The sequence below is a fragment of the Culex quinquefasciatus genome, chromosome 1 (assembly GCF_015732765.1).
Source record: "Culex quinquefasciatus strain JHB chromosome 1, VPISU_Cqui_1.0_pri_paternal, whole genome shotgun sequence".
NCBI classification, from domain to species: Eukaryota; Metazoa; Arthropoda; class Insecta; order Diptera; family Culicidae; genus Culex; species Culex quinquefasciatus.
In genome coordinates, this window is record NC_051861.1 from 70,170,713 (window position 1) to 70,188,922 (window position 18,210).

The 18,210-nt window shown below is 40.8% G+C and overlaps 1 protein-coding gene and 2 long non-coding RNA genes across 4 annotated transcripts; 1 reads left to right on the forward strand and 2 right to left on the reverse strand.

Moving 5' to 3' along the window:
• Positions 1 to 68: 68 nt before the first annotated feature.
• Positions 69 to 1,048, reverse strand: LOC119765678. The gene is made up of 3 exons (XR_005276895.1): positions 730 to 1,048; positions 494 to 670; positions 69 to 438 (listed from the first exon to the last, which is right to left on the reverse strand). It is a non-coding gene; the product is annotated as an uncharacterized LOC119765678 (long non-coding RNA).
• A 3,520-nt stretch (positions 1,049 to 4,568) lies between these two features.
• LOC119765680 lies at positions 4,569 to 9,676 on the forward strand. 2 transcript variants are annotated; one of them, XR_005276896.1, is made up of 3 exons: positions 4,569 to 4,704; positions 9,331 to 9,489; positions 9,558 to 9,676. It is a non-coding gene; the product is annotated as an uncharacterized LOC119765680 (long non-coding RNA). The 2 variants fall into 2 exon arrangements; XR_005276897.1 differs by lacking the exon at positions 4,569 to 4,704 and adding an exon at positions 9,094 to 9,233.
• A 671-nt stretch (positions 9,677 to 10,347) lies between these two features.
• On the reverse strand, positions 10,348 to 16,763 carry LOC6041904 (anaphase-promoting complex subunit 1). Its single transcript, XM_038250065.1, is given in 10 exon segments — positions 10,348 to 10,896; positions 10,967 to 11,324; positions 11,399 to 12,055; positions 12,057 to 12,423; positions 12,426 to 12,611; positions 12,614 to 15,186; positions 15,250 to 15,574; positions 15,635 to 16,393; positions 16,396 to 16,552; positions 16,607 to 16,763. Coding segments are annotated over 10 exon segments (5,895 nt in total). The 5' UTR covers positions 16,655 to 16,763; the 3' UTR covers positions 10,348 to 10,431.
• Between the last annotated feature and the right edge of the window lie 1,447 nt (positions 16,764 to 18,210).

The following is an 18,210-nucleotide window of genomic DNA, read 5'->3' on the forward strand; positions in this document are numbered from 1 at the left end:
ATGGATATCAGTGTTCTTCATAGAGCAATCTTATGATATTTGTAAGAAGTTTTTTGTGACTTTAATCATTATGTTATTATGGATATCATTGTTTATTATTATTGTTTTATACTGGCATACATATTAAATTGAGATCTAGATTTGATTGGAAAACTGTGAAGGCAAAAGTTCTCCAGAACGATGCTCTCTGATCCGTTTTCATCACCGGTCCCCGAAAAGTCGCGCCAAGGCAGGTTCACTTGGGTTATTTACTTTCCCGGATTTCTCCGATTCCGAACCAGATCTAGCCGGCGGCCACGAGATCTGTGCCCTTGGCGGTCAAAGAACGGCGATTCGGGACGTGCAAGAGCCTCGCGTCTCGATCGGCAGAATTGTTTTCCGGGAAGAGCTCGTCGCGTCACTCTCGCTGAAGCTCGGGATTTATTCCACCGGATCGGTCTGTGGAGTGAAATTTAGGTTAAATTCTGGTTCAATTTCAAACATGTGTACTTACGTTAGATTTTGCGAGTCCGTTTTGGCCGGGGCACAAGATGCCGTCCTTGCCGGAGCCTCCAACTGGCGTCTCGATCGGTGAAATGGCGCTCTGGGATGGGCTCGTCGCTTCGTTTTCACTATTGATCTGGACCGAGCCTACGGAATCGGCTTCGATTGTGAAATTGAAGTCAAGGTCCTGTGAATGTAATAAAGTAATAGTTATATGCCATAAAGAATTAAAAATCAATAACTTACGTTACGGGTCCTCTACTTGGAAACAACTTGCCACAAGTTTGCTCTTCCGACGCCATTTTAAAGTTTGGGTGAAATAAAATTATCTTAAGCTATTTTCACACTGCTGACATTTGTAAATAGCGAATGTCCAAGCTATAAAATCCATAGGAAAATCTTATGAACTTTGTTGCCAGTTCTTATAAAAAAACAACAACATGGCATTGGTCGAACAGCATTGGAAAATCTTATGTAAAGCATGCGCTGATTCGATCTGATCTCATAACATGGTGTCGATCCAAATTCCAAAATAAAATTCCCTGACTTTTCCCTGACCTCTCCAGACCACCATTTTTTTATTTTTTTACTAACATATTCTTTGGAGCGTTTTTTTATGGTTTCATGCATTGAATATTGCAAATTTAAGATATTGAAAAAAATCAATGATTTTTTTATTTTATTTTTTAACGATGGATTCTGCAAAAACTTAGAAACTTTTTTTAAATTTGTTAATCATTTTTTTCTAATCGAACATCCAAAATGAGCAACCATAAAATTATCCTATGTTTTTTTTTTATCAGGTGATGCCATTTTAAATGTTGCCCTTTACCAAAAAAACAGTTTTTTTTAAATGGGTCCTATAAACATATGAAACACAATAGTTTACAGGAAAATTTAAAGTTAAATGTTTTCAAAAAAACAATTGAAAATTTGTTTAATTTTAAAATTGTTGCCTTTTGCGGAATTTTCAAACGAATTAGGCCGATGCCAGTTTTGATTGTGTTTTTATAAAAAAAACCAAAGGTTTTGGAGACAAAAACTTGAAAAAATATGTAATTTTGTAGAACCTTAAGAAAGATTAAAACAAAACTGAAAACTAAGAAAAATATACAATTATATAAAAAAATTCAAGTACATGTTTACGGATTTAAAAAAGATCTAGGTCCTTTTCAACAATGATTGTATTTAAAGTAAAAGATTTTCTGGATATTTGAAAAAACATCTTCTTAAATAATTATACAAAAAAAATTGCTGTAAAATTTAAAAAAAATGATCTCTACCATGACCAGAGCCTACAGACGATCATTCACACGATCAATACATTTTATAAAAATAAAAACAAAATACAACCTGCTCGAGCTTTTCAAAAAGTCATTATTTATCAAACTATTCAAACTATTTCAGTGTTTTGGAATAGATTCCAAATTTAAGCTCGATCTGACCACGGGAAATCCTCCTTGTAACCCCTTGAATACATCTACATCTTCTTCCCAAAATGTCTCTAACCGAAAAAAAAACTCCAAAAACACTTCAAATTTTATCAGGTTTTCTGCAATCTAAGATGGTAACAAAAATGGCAGCATTCAAGAACCTAAGAATTTAAGAATTTAAGAATTTAAGAATTTAAGAATTTAAGAATTTAAGAATTTAAGAATTTAAGAATTTAAGAATTTAAGAATTTAAGAATTTAAGAATTTAAGAATTTAAGAATTTAAGAATTTAAGAATTTAAGAATTTAAGAATTTAAGAATTTAAGAATTTAAGAATTTAAGAATTTAAGAATTTAAGAATTTAAGAATTTAAGAATTTAAGAATTTAAGAATTTAAGAATTTAAGAATTTAAGAATTTAAGAATTTAAGAATTTAAGAATTTAAGAATTTAAGAATTTAAGAATTTAAGAATTTAAGAATTTAAGAATTTAAAAATTTAAGAATTTAAATTTAAGAATTTAAAAATATTTTTTTTTGTTCTCTTGATTGTATTAATTTTATTTTTTATTTTTGAATATTGATATCTTTGGTTTTTGTTTTCATATTTATTAATTTTTGATTTAAAAATTTCGGATCTTTTAATTTCTTTTTAAATTAAATTTATTTATTTTTTGGGATTTTTAATATTATTTTTTCTAATTTTATTTCCTAATTTCTGAATAATCCAATTTTGAATTAAAAAAAAATCTACTAATTGAATCCCATCTAAAATTTAAAGGCGGAGAAGCTTCTGTTACGTCCAATCAAGCTCATATTTGGGATAGAAGCACAGTACACCCACTGGAACATGCCCAATAATAATTTTTGTTACATCCAAATGTCTGTATCTTCAGGAAAAGTTTGAAATATGATTAAGATTCACAAGATTGAATGTATCCAGCAGTGATCTTTAACTTTTAATTCCATTTCACCATCACTATTTTGCTTACATTTAAGATTACACAAAATTAGACTACTTTGGATCATTTTTAAATCAAAGTTCAGTTTAATTTTGAGAAAAATAAAAATTTAGATAATGAATACAGTAAAATTTCTGGAAATTTTCTAACCTTACATTTTTTTAAAATTTTAGAATAAGAATTAAAAAAAATGAGAAATCAACAATTACAAAATATCAGAATTTTAAAATTTAAAAAAAATTAGAATCTTTATGCTTTAAAATTTTAGTTTTTTTTTAAATTTTCAAATGTTCGAATTTTTTAAATTTTCATTTTTTAAATCATTCAATTTTTCTGACAAAATGTATGATTTTCTCTATGGTCCCTATATGCTAGCAAACAACCAATTTTAGAACAAATCTCTGAGGATGGTGGGGCAACTGCCTCATATTGTCCCACCCTGTGTGCGCTAGTAATTTGTTGGTAATTTGTAATTTTCAGTTAAACGGAAATCCAAATCAAATCCAAATTATTTGATTTTTAAACCTAAACATATTGCAAACAAGCTACGCGCTTTTCATCGTAACTCTTTTCTTAAGCATTATTATATGGAGTTCTGCGTTGCTTCCGGATTGATTAATATAAAAAAATAAATCTTTTCAATGTTGCAAAGTTTAGCCTGGAAGACATTCAAATACAACATCAAGGGCAAATTTTCAAAAAGAAATGAAATTTTGTAGTAATATTTTTAAGATCATCGAAATTCCCTGACCCAGCTTAAAGTTCCCTGACTTTCCCTGACTTTTCCAGGTCAAATAAAATTCCCTGACAATTCCAGGTTTTCCCTGACTTTTCCAGAAATCGACACCATGCATAAGCTTTCATAAGCTGAATTATGAATTTCGTGAGGGCCTCAATGGACACAGCTGGGACCTCGTTCATAAGACTTAACTTATGATATTAATATAAGCTTTTCTCTCAGTGTAGGAACTTTTCTGTCAAGAAGGCCCGCGGGGTTAGTTTTTCAAAATTGATTTAAAAATCCATTTTAAACTCATTGTGGTCTTTGTACTCAGAAAAATAAGCTTTATCGATGTAAACAATTATATCATCAATCTAAGCTTCAGGACCCAATTCTGAAGAGTGTCTTGCGAACCTTTGAGGTGAACGGACACTAGAGCTGCGGTATTTTTTACTACCTAGGCTCAGAGTTATTTCAAACAAAATTCACAGTCTTTTTAAAGACTACCTGAGTTATTTTCCAAAATTCTAAACAGTCTTTTCAAGACTAACCTCACCTGAAATTTTGTTGTATTTTACAAACGAAGTCATCTTTTTAAGAGAACTTTGCTTGCAAAATGCGTCAAAACAAAATGGTAAACGCAAACATTCTGAAGATTTGGTCGTTACTTTGGTGAAGCGTTTGAACGTTAAATCGGCTAACGGAAACAGAAAAAGAAAACATCCTCTTCTGAGGTCTGATTCTGATTCTGAATATGAGGTCAATCCTCCAATTCCATTGGCAAACAGTTTCGGCGACTATACCATTTTTACACATGTTGTGTAAATCATTTTCGCAGTTTGCTTAATTGGTTTGAAATAGGAATTGAAAAAATAATTGCAAATTTCATTCTTGTTTTTCCTAATGTTATGAAAAATGACAATGGCCGTTTTACAATGTTTTGCTTGATTTTTTGTTTTAATTTACTATTTCTGGACCCTGAATTCAGAACCATCATTGACAGTCATTGCCCCAAAAGTGAAGGACACCATCTACAGGTTTTAAATTTGGAAATGGACCGCTTAGCAACAAGCTCGCGTTGAGCGTGATCAACACAGGAAAAAGAATGTAAGATTTTCATAAGTCTACATCTTATGTACTGCCTGATTTGAGTATATCCACTAGCCTCTCGCGATTTTCAAAGACAATCTTATGAACGTCACTATAAATTCATATGGTTATCACTAAACTTTACTTACACTGAAAGAAAGGCACATAGCAATATCACATGTTTCACACGTGAATCTGCCCCATACGACTTGGTATGTGAATGTCATGTGCAAATCACTTCGAAAATTCTCATAGCGCGACCCGGTAAATTTAAAAGCAAAACACGTTAACTTAATGTGACAACGCTTATGAATTTGTAATGCTTTTCTCATTATTGTTAAATGATTTTATAGTCTGAATCAAACGGTTTTCAAATGGTTTTCAGGTGTTTAAAACGGTGAGAGGGGGTTTCTTTATTTTTTACATTAAATTTAGTGTTGAAAAAAACATATATTTTTTATTTTCAAAACCAAACATCTTCTTGGATACATAACTTTAAACCACGGACGAAATTAAACTATACATTTCACTTCACTGGCATTAAATTTGCTCTGCTACACAGCCTGGAAGTGTTCGGACCAGGTCCCGACGGCGTTGTGCTGAGCTGTGTCCATCCAGGCGCTCAAAAAGAAAGCCCTGCTGGGCCGATGTAACGTCACCGACAACCTCAAACACTTCTCGATCCGGCAGCTAGCGGATCCGAAGCCCGCCTTTGATGTCCATGACGAATCTTGCCAAACACCGCTTGCAATCTTTCGTCCGGGATAACAGCTCCGGATCGGAGTAGGTTCCTTGGACGATCTCTGGCCGATTTTCTGGAAAAAATAAAGTTAATCCGCATTAATTTCATTCAATGATGGGTTTCTTTGGTTCTTACTTACCATCAGCGCACAAATAGAAAAAAAAAACTACGGTAATTAGTAAGCAAAAAGGAGCTTTTCAATCCGAAAAGCAAACTTTGCACCAACATCGTCTGTGGCCATTAGGGTGTAATATGGTTGTATGGAAAAAAAATAAAGTTGTCCAAATTTAGCGAGCACAACCATTTTTCAGTTCCTTTTGGGGTCCTAAACAACTCCCCAAAGTTTGGGAACGATTGGTTTAGTCCTCACTTTGCGCAAAGCGATTCAATTTTCCATATAAATTTGTATGGGAAAAACAATTTTTGGATTTTGATATTTATAAAAACGTTTCACTAAAACCGGATTCATATTCGGATGCTCTGGAATGTGCTCTACAACTTTCCCGAAGAGAGTATGGTGCTAACTTGCTCCTATAAAAAGATACAGCGTGTTCAAAACTCGTCTAAAACGTGTTTTTTGCTCGAAAATCACGTTTTAGACGAGTTTTGAGGCCGCTGTATCTTCTTTCAGGGACAAGCTAGCACCATACTCTTTTCGTAAAAGTTGTAGAGCACATTCCAGAGCATCCGAATATGAATCCGGTTTTAGTACAGCGTGAAACGTGGATTTTATAAATATCAAAACTCAAAAAAATGGGTTTTCCCATACAAATTTATATGGAAATTAGAATCGCTTTGCGCAATGTGAGGACTAAACCAATCGTTCCCAAACTTTGGGGAGTTGTTTAGGACCCCAAAAGGAACTGAAAAATTGCTGTGCTGGAAAATCGATTTTGATATTACACCCTAGTGGCCATCTTACTTATGAAGAATTTTGGCCGTATGGCACCCCAAAACCAAAACATTTCAATCTAACGTGCTTTTCACTTCGAAATTGAAGGAAATGTCGAATGGGGCAATTCTAAGTGAAATTCATTTGAATATGAAATGAATAGCATGCGAAGGAAGAATGAATGATCTTTCGATAGCGATCAGCTGATTTTGAATGATTTTCACATCCATTTGACATGAAAAACATGTGTGGGTCAAAGGAAAACCCGCATAATCAAATACCAAAGGTGAAACTGTCGAAATCATAAGAAAATTATTTCTGGTATGGTTACCATTTGTGATATTGTTGATATAATGTCACGACCATATAACAAAATTAAAATGGTACTATTTCCCGAATTGTTACACTTATCTTGACATATTCGAATGGTTGATTTTTTTTCCTACAATTTAATGAACGGTATCTATTCGTCATACGATTAGGATGGTTCGAAACAGCTATTGTTAGAACATAATAGTACTGTAGCCGGTATGATAAAAGTTATGATACTCGGTATGATTTAGTCAAAGAAACCTAAGCGGAAAATTTCCTAAATTTCCTAAGTCCTAATAATTGAAACAATTGCACAACAATTAATGGTACGATATAATTATTCCTCATATGTTTGGTATTATTTCAAACAGTTTTTGTATGATTGAGCAAAAATTAATTTTAGCGAAAATTTTCTTAAGTCCCGATGATTCAAACAATTGTTCAACAATGCATGGAGAAATATAACTTTTCGCCATATGGTAAGGATTTTTCGGAACAGCTATTGTTAAAACATAAGGGTACCATAGCCGACGTAGTATTTCCAACTTGAAGCTCAGCGAAAAACTCTTAAGTCCCAATAATCCAAACAATTGTACAACAATTCATGGAACGATATAACTGTTCGCCAAACGCTTAGGATTATTTGAAACAGGTATTGTATGATTGAGCCAATTGAACTACAGCAAAAAAAAAATCCTAAGTCTGAATAATTCAAATAATACTTTAACAATTCATGGAACGATATACCTAAATTCAGCGAAAATTTTCCTAAGTCCCAACAATTCAAACCATTGTTCAACAATTCATGGAACGATATACCTGAATTCAGCGAAAATTTTCCTAAGTCCCAGCAATTCAAACCATTGTTCAACAATTCATGGAACGATATACCTGTTTGCCATATAGTTTGTATGTAAAGCTAATTTATTTTCGTGATAATTTTTATAAGTCCAAATAATTTAATCAATTGATTGACCATTATCAGAACAATAACTGTTCGCCATGTGATTGGTCTATAATTTATTTGTATGGTTCTACCATACATGTTACGATATATTTATGATAAATTTTGAGGCCACATTTCATAATAAAATGCATTTTAAACCGCCAAACGTAATGTAACTGCGATAGCTCAATTAGATAAGGCGGCAGCACCACGGAAGAATCAACAGGAGACATCATCATCAAGCGGTAACAAATCCCGGACATTACAAAAAAAAACGCTCACCATTAATAATCATATACTTACCATTCCCGTTAAATCCATAGTTCCCAGAACATTTGTAAAGTTTATTTTTTGGCTCCTCCCTTTTCAAATGGTGTCGGTAAGTGTCGGTAAAGCAGTTCACCATTTAAAATCATATTTTATTAATTTGTGGTACGGTTCACATAAAATAAAAATTGAACAGTTTGGGGTAGGGTATGACTATGATCCAAAAAAATCCCTTGTAAAAATGTATTGTAACATTACCTAACGACCTATTTAATAAATTGTAGGATTGTTTGGGGAATGGAAAATGTACGGTTGCACCCTATTTGGTGTATTATTAAGATCATTTAGGAAAAATCATTCGACAAATGGTGACTGTATGGTTGTTGACTATGCGGGAAGCACGTAAATTTATTGTGTTGATTTTTGGAGACTCTCACGTGAAAAAACACTTGAGATTGCTATGTTGGTTTCTTTCAGTGTATGTATTTGGTCCACTATGATACCCGGTCGGAAAAAAATCTGGTAAATTTGAGTGTCTGGCGCAGGCGGACAGTTAGCCAGGTTTTGCGTGACGCCCGACGAATCTGGCGAAAATCTGGCGGGATAACTCACAGCTGTCTGGCACAAAAACCAATCGGTTCAATCGGTTGAACCGTGCACGACCGGTTTGTTGCATATTCGCCAGAATTCTGGCAACATTCTTGGGCCAGTCGGGGGGAAAATCTGCCAGACGTCTTGCGCAGCTAAGTGCAGCGCCCAAGACAAAACGCCCGCCAGGCGCTCCCCTTTTCCGTCTGGGTAGACTACCCAGACGGAAAAGGGGGGCGCCTGGCGGGCGTTTTGTCTTGGGCGCTGCACTTAGCTGCGCAAGACGTCTGGCAGATTTCCCCCCCGACTGGCCCAAGAATGTTGCCAGAATTCTGGCGAATATGCAACAAACCGGTCGTGCATGGTTCAACCGATTGAACCGATTGGTTTTTGTGCCAGACAGCTGTGAGTTATCCCGCCAGATTTTCGCCAGATTCGTCGGGCGTCACGCAAAACCTGGCTAAAAGAAATGTGCCAAGTGTGTCTGAACTGCACGACAAACGTCCGCCTGCGCCAGACACTCAAATTTATTGCGCGTATTCCCGAAAAGGACACGCGGCATACCAGCCTCGAAACGACGCGCCGCACTTTCGGCAAATGCGCGCTGTCAAATCCCATACTGTACGTTTTGTTTTTGTTGATCTTCTTCTTCGAATTGCATGTCATTGTTGCCGGTAATGTTTTTTATTGCATCAAAAGTGCAGAAAATCGCTGGCAACAGTGTCTGCGGCACACTCAGAAATGCCGCGCGGCATGTACCTTTGAGAGAAACGGACAATACCAGATTTTTTTCCGACCGGGTATGGACTTCATAATAAATTCTTATATGGAATTCATCTGTAATTTGTCAATGGTTTTCGCGTAAGATGCTAGTGTGAAATTTTTTGACATTTCAAGATGGCGAAAGGACGGATCGTGCAGACAATTTTAAACCATCGTGACTCCAAATCGCCGCGTAATCCGTTCAGGTAACAATTTCACAAAGCTGCTGCCGCCGCTATGAGTTTCTGATCGGACGAATCGATTTTCTTGTTTACCGCGACCTCACAGACTCAGGTAAGTTCTGTGGCGGGTGTTTCGTGGGTTTTGATTCGAAGTTGAATATTTTATTTGGGTATTTTCAGGTAACATTAACGACCGTTGGTTCCGACGGCGGCCCTCCTCAGCATTCTCAAGAAGGATCCGGAGAATAGCACCGATGAGGACAGTTCCGTGCAGCAAGCAAAAAAGCAAAAAAGGAAATGAAGTTTTGGTTATAAAACGATAATTTAAAAATATATACGTTTAAAATTGATATTATTTTTTGTTTTCATTCAATAAAAAAGAAGAAAAAATGGTTATAAAAAACGATGTTTGTTAATATGATCTCCATGAGCACTGCCATATATTCTGTACACAATTCCATCTATGAATGTCATAAGATAACTCAATGGAAATCTTAATTGACGGCTTTGTCAAATTTCCCCTCCCAGCCATAAGAAAATCTTATGACATTCGAAAAATCCTGATGTCGAAAGGTCATAAGACGTTCCTATGGATTTTGCCAGTACTTTTTTCTGAATCCGTCATCCAACCGTCGGATGTGCCGGACGCGACGCGCATCGCAGAATGAAGGAAGAAAGCGCGGAGGAAACAGAAGACGAAGAAGGAAATGTTGAAGGAATAGAGAAAGTAAAAATAGAACCTTCCGGTACCTTTTCTTCGGACCTCTTTCCGACCCCCTAAATACAGTCCACTCCGAAACTGGCCAACCGTGGCCGGTGCACAAACAAACATGGTTAAAACTACTGTCCCAATTCGCCCCAGTTGACGGAACTTTTAAAAAACTCCAGATTTTTTTTAATTCCGACCTGTTGATCAAATGACACCATATGAGTTAAACCTTGACGGGGTTCTGTTAGGATACATTGAAACTGTGGTTTTAAGATAACAATGTTTATTTCCAAGGTAATTTTCATCGGCTTTCACAGCTTCTTACAACTTATAGTTTGAGAATGTTTAATATTTGCCAGGAACATTTGTTAGCCCTAGAATTTGCGCCATGCAGCAAACAGTTTGAGTGGCTAGTTTTGGGTGTTGTTTTTTAAATCCACACAAAAACTGCAAATAATCCGTTTCCTCGAGCCTTCGAAGCGCTTCCTGGTTTAGAACTTTCATCGGCAGATCATAGAAAGTAATCAGTTTCGCGATGGATGTGCGACTTTGCTCACAAATTTCCCCAAAAAGATCGGTCAGGGTGCGTTCGGCGGGGGCGCCCACGACGAACGATCGCACGAGGTGGCCATTCTCGGCTAGCAACGTTTCCATGCGGAGCTGGACACGATCAACGATCGACTGGAGCATGTCCTGCGACACGAGCAGATCGGACTCGCGGATCGCCCTTCGTCGCGCAATGATGGCGCTGATGATTCGAAGCTGCATGAGCTGGGACGAGCCACAGCACGTGTCAAAGTTGGTCAGCAGCTGTGTGGAAAAATGAGAAAGTTTTTTTGTTTGTTTATTGTTGTCGAGCGCAATCTTAACGAAAACTCACATGCATAAGGTCCATAAAGATCGGGAGACCGTGCAACTTGTCATGGGTGAGGCAGTCGTATGTTTGCAGGACCAACATCTGGGTGATGTTCCGTTCGGAGGTGGAGATCGATCGAGCTTCTTCGGCTTCACTTTGGAACGACGACGGCGGCGAAAGCAAAAATTTGTTGGCCACGTTGTAGATTCGCTGGTCAGTTGAAAAAGCGAGCAAACTTTTGGGGTCTATTTTCCACGAATTGTACTTGTCGGTGGTGAGCGTTTGGGTGAGCATTGATTTGAGTCGGTTTGGATCTTCCAAATACGACAGACATCCGGCACGTTGTTTGATGTCTATACAGCCGTTTGATTTGAGAATATTTCTGTAGGAATACATACAATACATTTATAATACTGAGCTTTTGTTAAAATGCAGTCAAAGTTTGTTGATACTTACTCTAGAATGTGCCAATTTTGGTGGTCAAAATACACCTGCCAGTAGCTGGAGTCTTTAACGTACACTGTAGAGAGCGTATGAAGTTCCGGGAGCATGCAGGGCGCCATGATCTTGACTGGTTCGGTTTGTCCCTTGACAACGTAGTAAATCTCACACAGACAAAGCTTGCCACTGTCAATGTCTCGTGGTAGAAACAGCCGTGGCTCGATGGCCAGCACGTACAAGTGGCGGAATGCTTGCAGATGGTATCGGTTGTCGTTGCTGTGGATGGGAAGCTTCGGGAATATTGAACAAATCAAAGCAGCAACGGCGGGCGGCGAACGTGACAACGTGTACCGTCCGGCACCGAGAAAGAGAAACCCGAGCGCCATGTGTATCGCCATGTGGGATCCATACGTCACGTGGCATTGGCCGAATCGTGAACGGAGCATACGAATGGCACGCAATACTCGGACGTCACCCGTGCCAGCCATTACCATCGATGCGGACAGCAGGATCATAATGGTGCAGTTTTCGATTGTTTGCTTTCCGGCAAAATCTCCAAACGGGCGCCCGTTTACCTCCAGGAAGTACTTTAGCAGATAGTTCAGTGTTCCAAAGGCACGTTCGTCAGCAGTTCCGGCGTATTTCAATCCAATAGAGATGGCCGCTCCGCACTATGTTGCAGTAAGCCTGACATTGGGCCTCGTGATCGGTCAGTTGTTGCAGTTCGTCGTCTTGCAGACGATTTTTGATTATGTCCGACAATGAACGTGGAATCTGTTTGTACACCCAAGCAGTCGAGGCATCGATGTCGTTCCATAGAATCAAATTCCGTGCGACAATGCGCAGCAGCAGCAGATCCGGTCGGATGAAATCCAGTAAGTACGTAGTATCCGGTGACTTCATCCAGTTGGCAATCGCTTCATTTCCTGTGCGGAAGTACATAAGTCCCAGGGCCAGAGTGGCACCGGGGGCAGTCACGTCGATATTGACCGTGTCACCTTCCTTTATCTGGAACGATGGTAGCTTGTATTTCTCCTTTGGGCTCCCATCAGAGGGCGCTTGTTGCCGCCGACCATGTAGTAATGCAGAGTGTCGGGAATGTTGAGATCCCGCAGTGCCGTGCTTTGTTCTCCCTGCTCGAGAGTCACCAATCCTAGCGCTAGACCAGCCGTCAACGCGTACGACTCACGCTCAACGTAGTTTTCCATTTCGGGTCCGGGAGGGCGTCAATCTCTTGCAGTAACACCTCGGCAATGTGGCGCTTCGCCGTGCCTTGGTACACGAGACCGATTCCCATCAACGAGGCCACTTGTATGTTTTGCGAAATGTCCAACTCGACGGCCGTTGGCGGTAGCAGCGCTTCGATGTGTACACTCAACAGTTTGGTTGTTTTGGTGTCCATCGAGCCTCGATGCGTCGCCGAAATGCCAAGCAGCAGACCCAGGCTGGTCATTTCATCGCACTTGACCAAATACTCGTATATGCTCATAAAGGACAGCGTCTTTAGGTGACCGTTCAGCCCAAGAGCCATCAAGAATCCCGCGTGCTCCGTAGGTATTTCAGCCGCCCCCTTTGGTTTGTTGTACGTGATCCAGGTGGAATCGATGTCTGGAGTATCCGAGCAGATTCTCAAACCCGCGGCAACACCATTATGGAACATTGGCCACAAGTTCATGTTGGGCGGAACTTCCAGCTGTTGAATTTCGATCGTCGCACCGCGCAGCACCTCTTTACCGGTGAGACAAAGCTTGGGAATCGGTAGTGTTTGTGTGGCCGTTGGTCGACTTGTCCGCAGCGTAAACATTCCTCGGCCAATTGGTAAAGCCATCGTCCGTATGCACAGCGCGTAAAGTTGCTTTTCTTGCTCCTCGATGAACTCGTGATCGGAAACGTTCGGAGCCTGCAGAATGTCAATCGTCACCGGTTGCGAACTGTTAAGGAACGATTTGACGTCGTTGATTCGCAGGTCGTCGGGAAATCGTAGGCGCAGCAGTTTCGTGTCCATATTCTCCATGCCACTTTCCTCCGGTTTGGTTTCCGTCTTGGGAATTACTTCCGGCTGAGGTTTCCGCCTGAGGGACAGCGAATGTTCTTTCAAACCGGATGCGCCCGACTTTTTCGACCGCACCAGTTGATTTTGCGCGTCGAAGGTGGCATGGGCGTATAGTTCATGGCGCAGCAGCAGCTCGTATACTTCTGCTTCGTAACTGTTGAGTGGTTTGTTCCGATTGCACTCGAGGAATTGTGAAATCAGATAGTGAATGCTGACTGGAAGTTTCTCAATCGTCAAACGGTTGTATCCACGCTTGATCAGCACCCGAATGATGACGTTGGCCATCATCTGGTCAACATCGTCCATTGCCGCAGTTTTGGACAGCTCGAACGATGGAAGTAAACTCTCGAGTTGTGCGGTAATCCACCTGGACAGATTTTTTGCTCGATACAGATACGCTACGATGAGAATTATGTCACGGCTACGATCATTAACTCCTGCCAAGTACGGGTACGATGGTAGCTCTGCACTACCTGCGTTCACGATCAACGTATGAATGTACTGAAAGATGTTGGGAATGTGCTCGAAATCAGTGTCCGACACGTTGACAAACTCTACGCTGTCTTCTTTGCGTATGAAGCAGTGCGACCGAATAAGGATCAGATCCTGAAAGTCGTCGAGAAAGTAGTGAAGCTGAAACTTCTCCAGCTTCAAGTCCAGGGACAACTCGTAGAGAAAGTGCGCCAACAGTTTCAGGCTGTTGTTCAATAGCGGGTCGAGCTTCATATCTTCGTAAAGCAAGTGCAGTGCAAACAGGATGTTTGGAATGTGTGGAAACAGCAGCTTGGACGAGTCGTACGCTGCCGGAGCGGTGCATTCCTGCGGAGGTGGATCGATTGCGCATTTGGCGTCACTGTGCTGCATCATAAACTCCCAATCGTCGTCCGTGCCGAGTTGGTTTTCGTTCTTTCGTCTTTTTTTTGGTTCGTCAAACGAAGACCTCGAACTGGACTTGTTGAGTCCTTCGCCGTCAACCGGTGGGTACGATCTTCCCATGTGTTGCTGCAACATAGTCCGAAACACTTCCCACTCGCGATCACCGTCAAAATTCTTCGAACCAGGTGCATTCCTAGTTCCGTACCAACGAACCATAAATTCTAAGGACAAATCCGTGGGTAGAATGTGTCGAAGCGCAAGCAAACACCGTGAAACCAGCTGGGACTCGCTCATCAGAGGAATCGCAATGCGAAACATTTTCTCGCTGGAAAACACTAGTGTAATCCGATTTCCGGAACCATCGCGAATGTTCTGACAGTTGTTTAGCCGGGAGGATGCTTGGCCTCCGGGCCGTGACAACTGATGCAGCGGTTGCACCGGTGACAGCATGTGCAATTCTTCGTCGAAACGGCTTTCGGCTTGCGCAGCCGCAGCCGTTGGCAACAGGCTGCTCCGTCGGGGAAAACCTTGCGACGACGAACCAAACGAGGTGCTCAGAGCACTGGACGTGACAAAACTGCTCAAAATACCCGCCACGTGCACCTTTCCAACGTATGCTGGCCCGGAATAGAGCATCAACGTGCCACACGGAGCCAAAACTGCAATCATGTTCAAGCGCTTCAAACAGACGGCATCTTTTGCAGGTATTTGCGAAATCATTTCGATGCCGGCGCTTATCAACGATGGATCCGAAAGGCCGGGCTTGATACGCACCAGAATTAGCTTTTCCGAACGTGGCAATAGAAAGCACAGGTAATTGTTCTGGACCAGGTCGGTGTGAAGAAAGCCAGTCGATGCCATTTCAAGAGAACTCCTAAAAAAATGTTAATGTTTATAACTCAAGAGCATGCACAAACTCCAAAGACAGCAAACTTACTTCCAAGTGTTGGAATGTTCAGTCCACACGTGCTCCAAACAGTACTCGGGAACGATTGGCTTCGAAGGCTCCGCCTGGCCAATCTTGCGCACATTCAACAGCGACGTTGATGTTCCTCCCATGGTCGACTGCAGCCTCGAAAGTGGCGTTGTCCCCGTTCCCGCTAGATGGCTCTGGTTGGGTGCGATGTTGCTCCGATTGGCGATGCCAGCAACGCTCAGATTGATCGATTGACCCATCTGGCCAACATTGCTCACGTAGGGACTGCAAAACGTCGCCCCGAGGCTGGGTCGCCCAGCAGTGGATGCACTGTGACGGGTCAAAACTACAATCAGAAAGAAATGTCAACAGTCGGTTTGAATACACATCTTGAGTGATGACTTACGCGACGTTTTGTAAAACGATTGCGGCGTAGTCACTGTAGCTGGCAGCGGAGTCGCCGGTTGAGAAAGATTAACGCTCGAGGTAAAGGCACTGTTGGAGAAGCATTCGCTGTCGTTGACGCATCCGACAGAATTCTTTTCGTCTTCGGAGGCCTTTCGTAGGAAGCAAATAAAGTGCTTGCCAGTCTTCTCGTCAAACATCAACACCAAATCGGTTTGCTCGCAGGAAAATACCACCCGATATTCCGTTTCGGTGATGTAGCTGACTGTTCCGGACATCTTGATGATCACCGGACACATTTCATCCAGCGGGTGCGTGAGGGAAAACAGTCGGGGCAGCGGAACCGAATGAATGTCGAGAAGCGTGCTGGAGGATTCTTTTTCGAGCAAAATTCCGTGCTTCGTTACCCAAACGTTCGAAACGGGACATTCGATGCTGGTGATGAAGTTTTCTCCGTTGTCACAGTGCACTTTCAGTGTGGTTCCATCCACAAGGCATACGGCTGATCTGGCAGCAGCACCCTTGAATGGCCTTGCCTTCTCGTTCTCGGAGCATTCCGACGATAGAAATCGCACCGGACAGAAGAAGGCAAATTTGATCGATGTCTCGCAGGTAAGACAAACGTGCGGAGCCGCCGCTTCGTCGCCGTTGGTCGTGGTGCCCTTTGTCCATACGGCCGTTGTTCCCTTCACGTACAGTTCTTCTTCGGTGTTAACGTTCGCTTCGAACAAAAATTCAGCCGAATCGTCGTAAACCTCCGTAGCACATAGTACTCGGATGGGGTCTCATCAAGCGAGATGTTTACGTCTTGCATGCGCTGCAGCAACACGAAATCAGACGGAACCGAGACGGGTTTCTTCACGTAAAGAAGGGGGCCCGGGTGTTCGTCCACCGCCTGACGACCCCGTGGAATAAATTCCTGCAGACCGAACACAGTTTGATTTTATTTTTATAGATATCAAACAAAACTTACCAAAGGTTCCGAGGCGGTTATCATTACTTTGCTATATTCATCCAACATGGAACATAACAGATTCCAAATTTTGTCAGCAACCGGCAACGATACACTTTCGCCCCGCGAAAACAAGCAAACTAGTAGTTGTCAACTGTACACTCAAAGTCAGAAGTATCCCTCAAAAGGGTACTTTCAATCCTCAAAAAGGATACTTTCTATCCTTTTTTAAAGTTTACCCGGCGTCACCCTTTTAAAAGGGTACACGGAAAACCGGCATTAGTCTTTAAAGACTTATTTTTAGCCTTTTTTGAGGTTCGGTCAGTATTGTCAGAAAAAGGCCTAAAAATTAGTCTTTTTTCGGGCCTAAATTTTAGGCTTTTTTTAGAACAATGTGGGGAAGTAAGAAAAAGGCTAAAATATAGGCTTTTTGTTAGAAACCTTTAGAACTTATTCGCGATTTGACATGTCAGTTTTTGTTTGTTGTTCGAGCTGTGCGGACCTTTCAAGGCGTCAGGTAAGTTGGTTGTGGCAGGTTTTTCGGTGTTTCTGGGTTTAAAGGAGTGAACCGGTGCCGTGATGAGGCCATTGGGGAAGGAGCCGCCGCCGCCGCCGGGTGTTGAATGTTCCATTGAAAGGCGGGGACGGAACAAACGACGGGACGTTAAATTGTCCGTCCCAAGAAAGAGGAGGAGGAGGACGGAATATTTATGTTACGGTGACGTGTTCCTTCCCTTGGGGACTGAGCACTACGGCATCGATTCAACGTGACCATCCGGACGGAAGACAATGAGGAGGAGGTGTTTGGATCGGCCGGGAGTTGGTGAAGGAAAACGGATGCTTGCATGGTGCGTCGTGTCGTGAACGATGGAGAAGATAAATTTCAAGTGCCGGGAGTGTGACCAGACCGAAAATCGGTAGTGACCAGTTAGGGATTTGTGGCGTGATGGAAGAGGAGGAGAAAAGGAGTGTGTGTTTGTGGGTGGGTGGTGGGTTGTTGGTTAGTGTGTACCTGAGTGTGGGTCACTGGGGGAACCAGGGACCAGGGACACGTGCACCCCCTCCTTTGCCAGGAATTTGTTCTAGATTTGTTCGGGAGTGTATTCACAAATACCGTAATCAAAGTATTCTCATACATGTGCCCCCTCCCGAGATGCCCCCTTCCTGCCTAAAAATTCAAGAAAACAAACTTTTTTCAAAATTTCAAATACAGATTTCCGTCATCACGGGTGACATTGAGACTGGGGTGAGATTGGGTCATAAAAATGAGGAATTTTGTATGAACCAATCTCACCCCAGACAATGTCACCCCTGATGACAGTTCTTAAAAATTTAAACTCAAAAATTCTAAAATTATAAGGTTTTAAAAATCTTGAATTCTCATGATTCTAAAATTCTTAGAATTTAAAATTCTAGTTTCACAATTTAAATAAATATTTCTGAATTTGCTAAAAAAAATCTTAACCCAAATAAAATTGAATTATAAAATTCCTCAAATTTAAATTCTAAAATTCTAATATTCTTGACTACTTAAATTCTTGACTTCTTAAATTCTTGAATTCTTAAATTCCTAAATTCCTAAATTCTTAAATTCTTGTATTCTTAAATTCCTAAATTCTAAAATA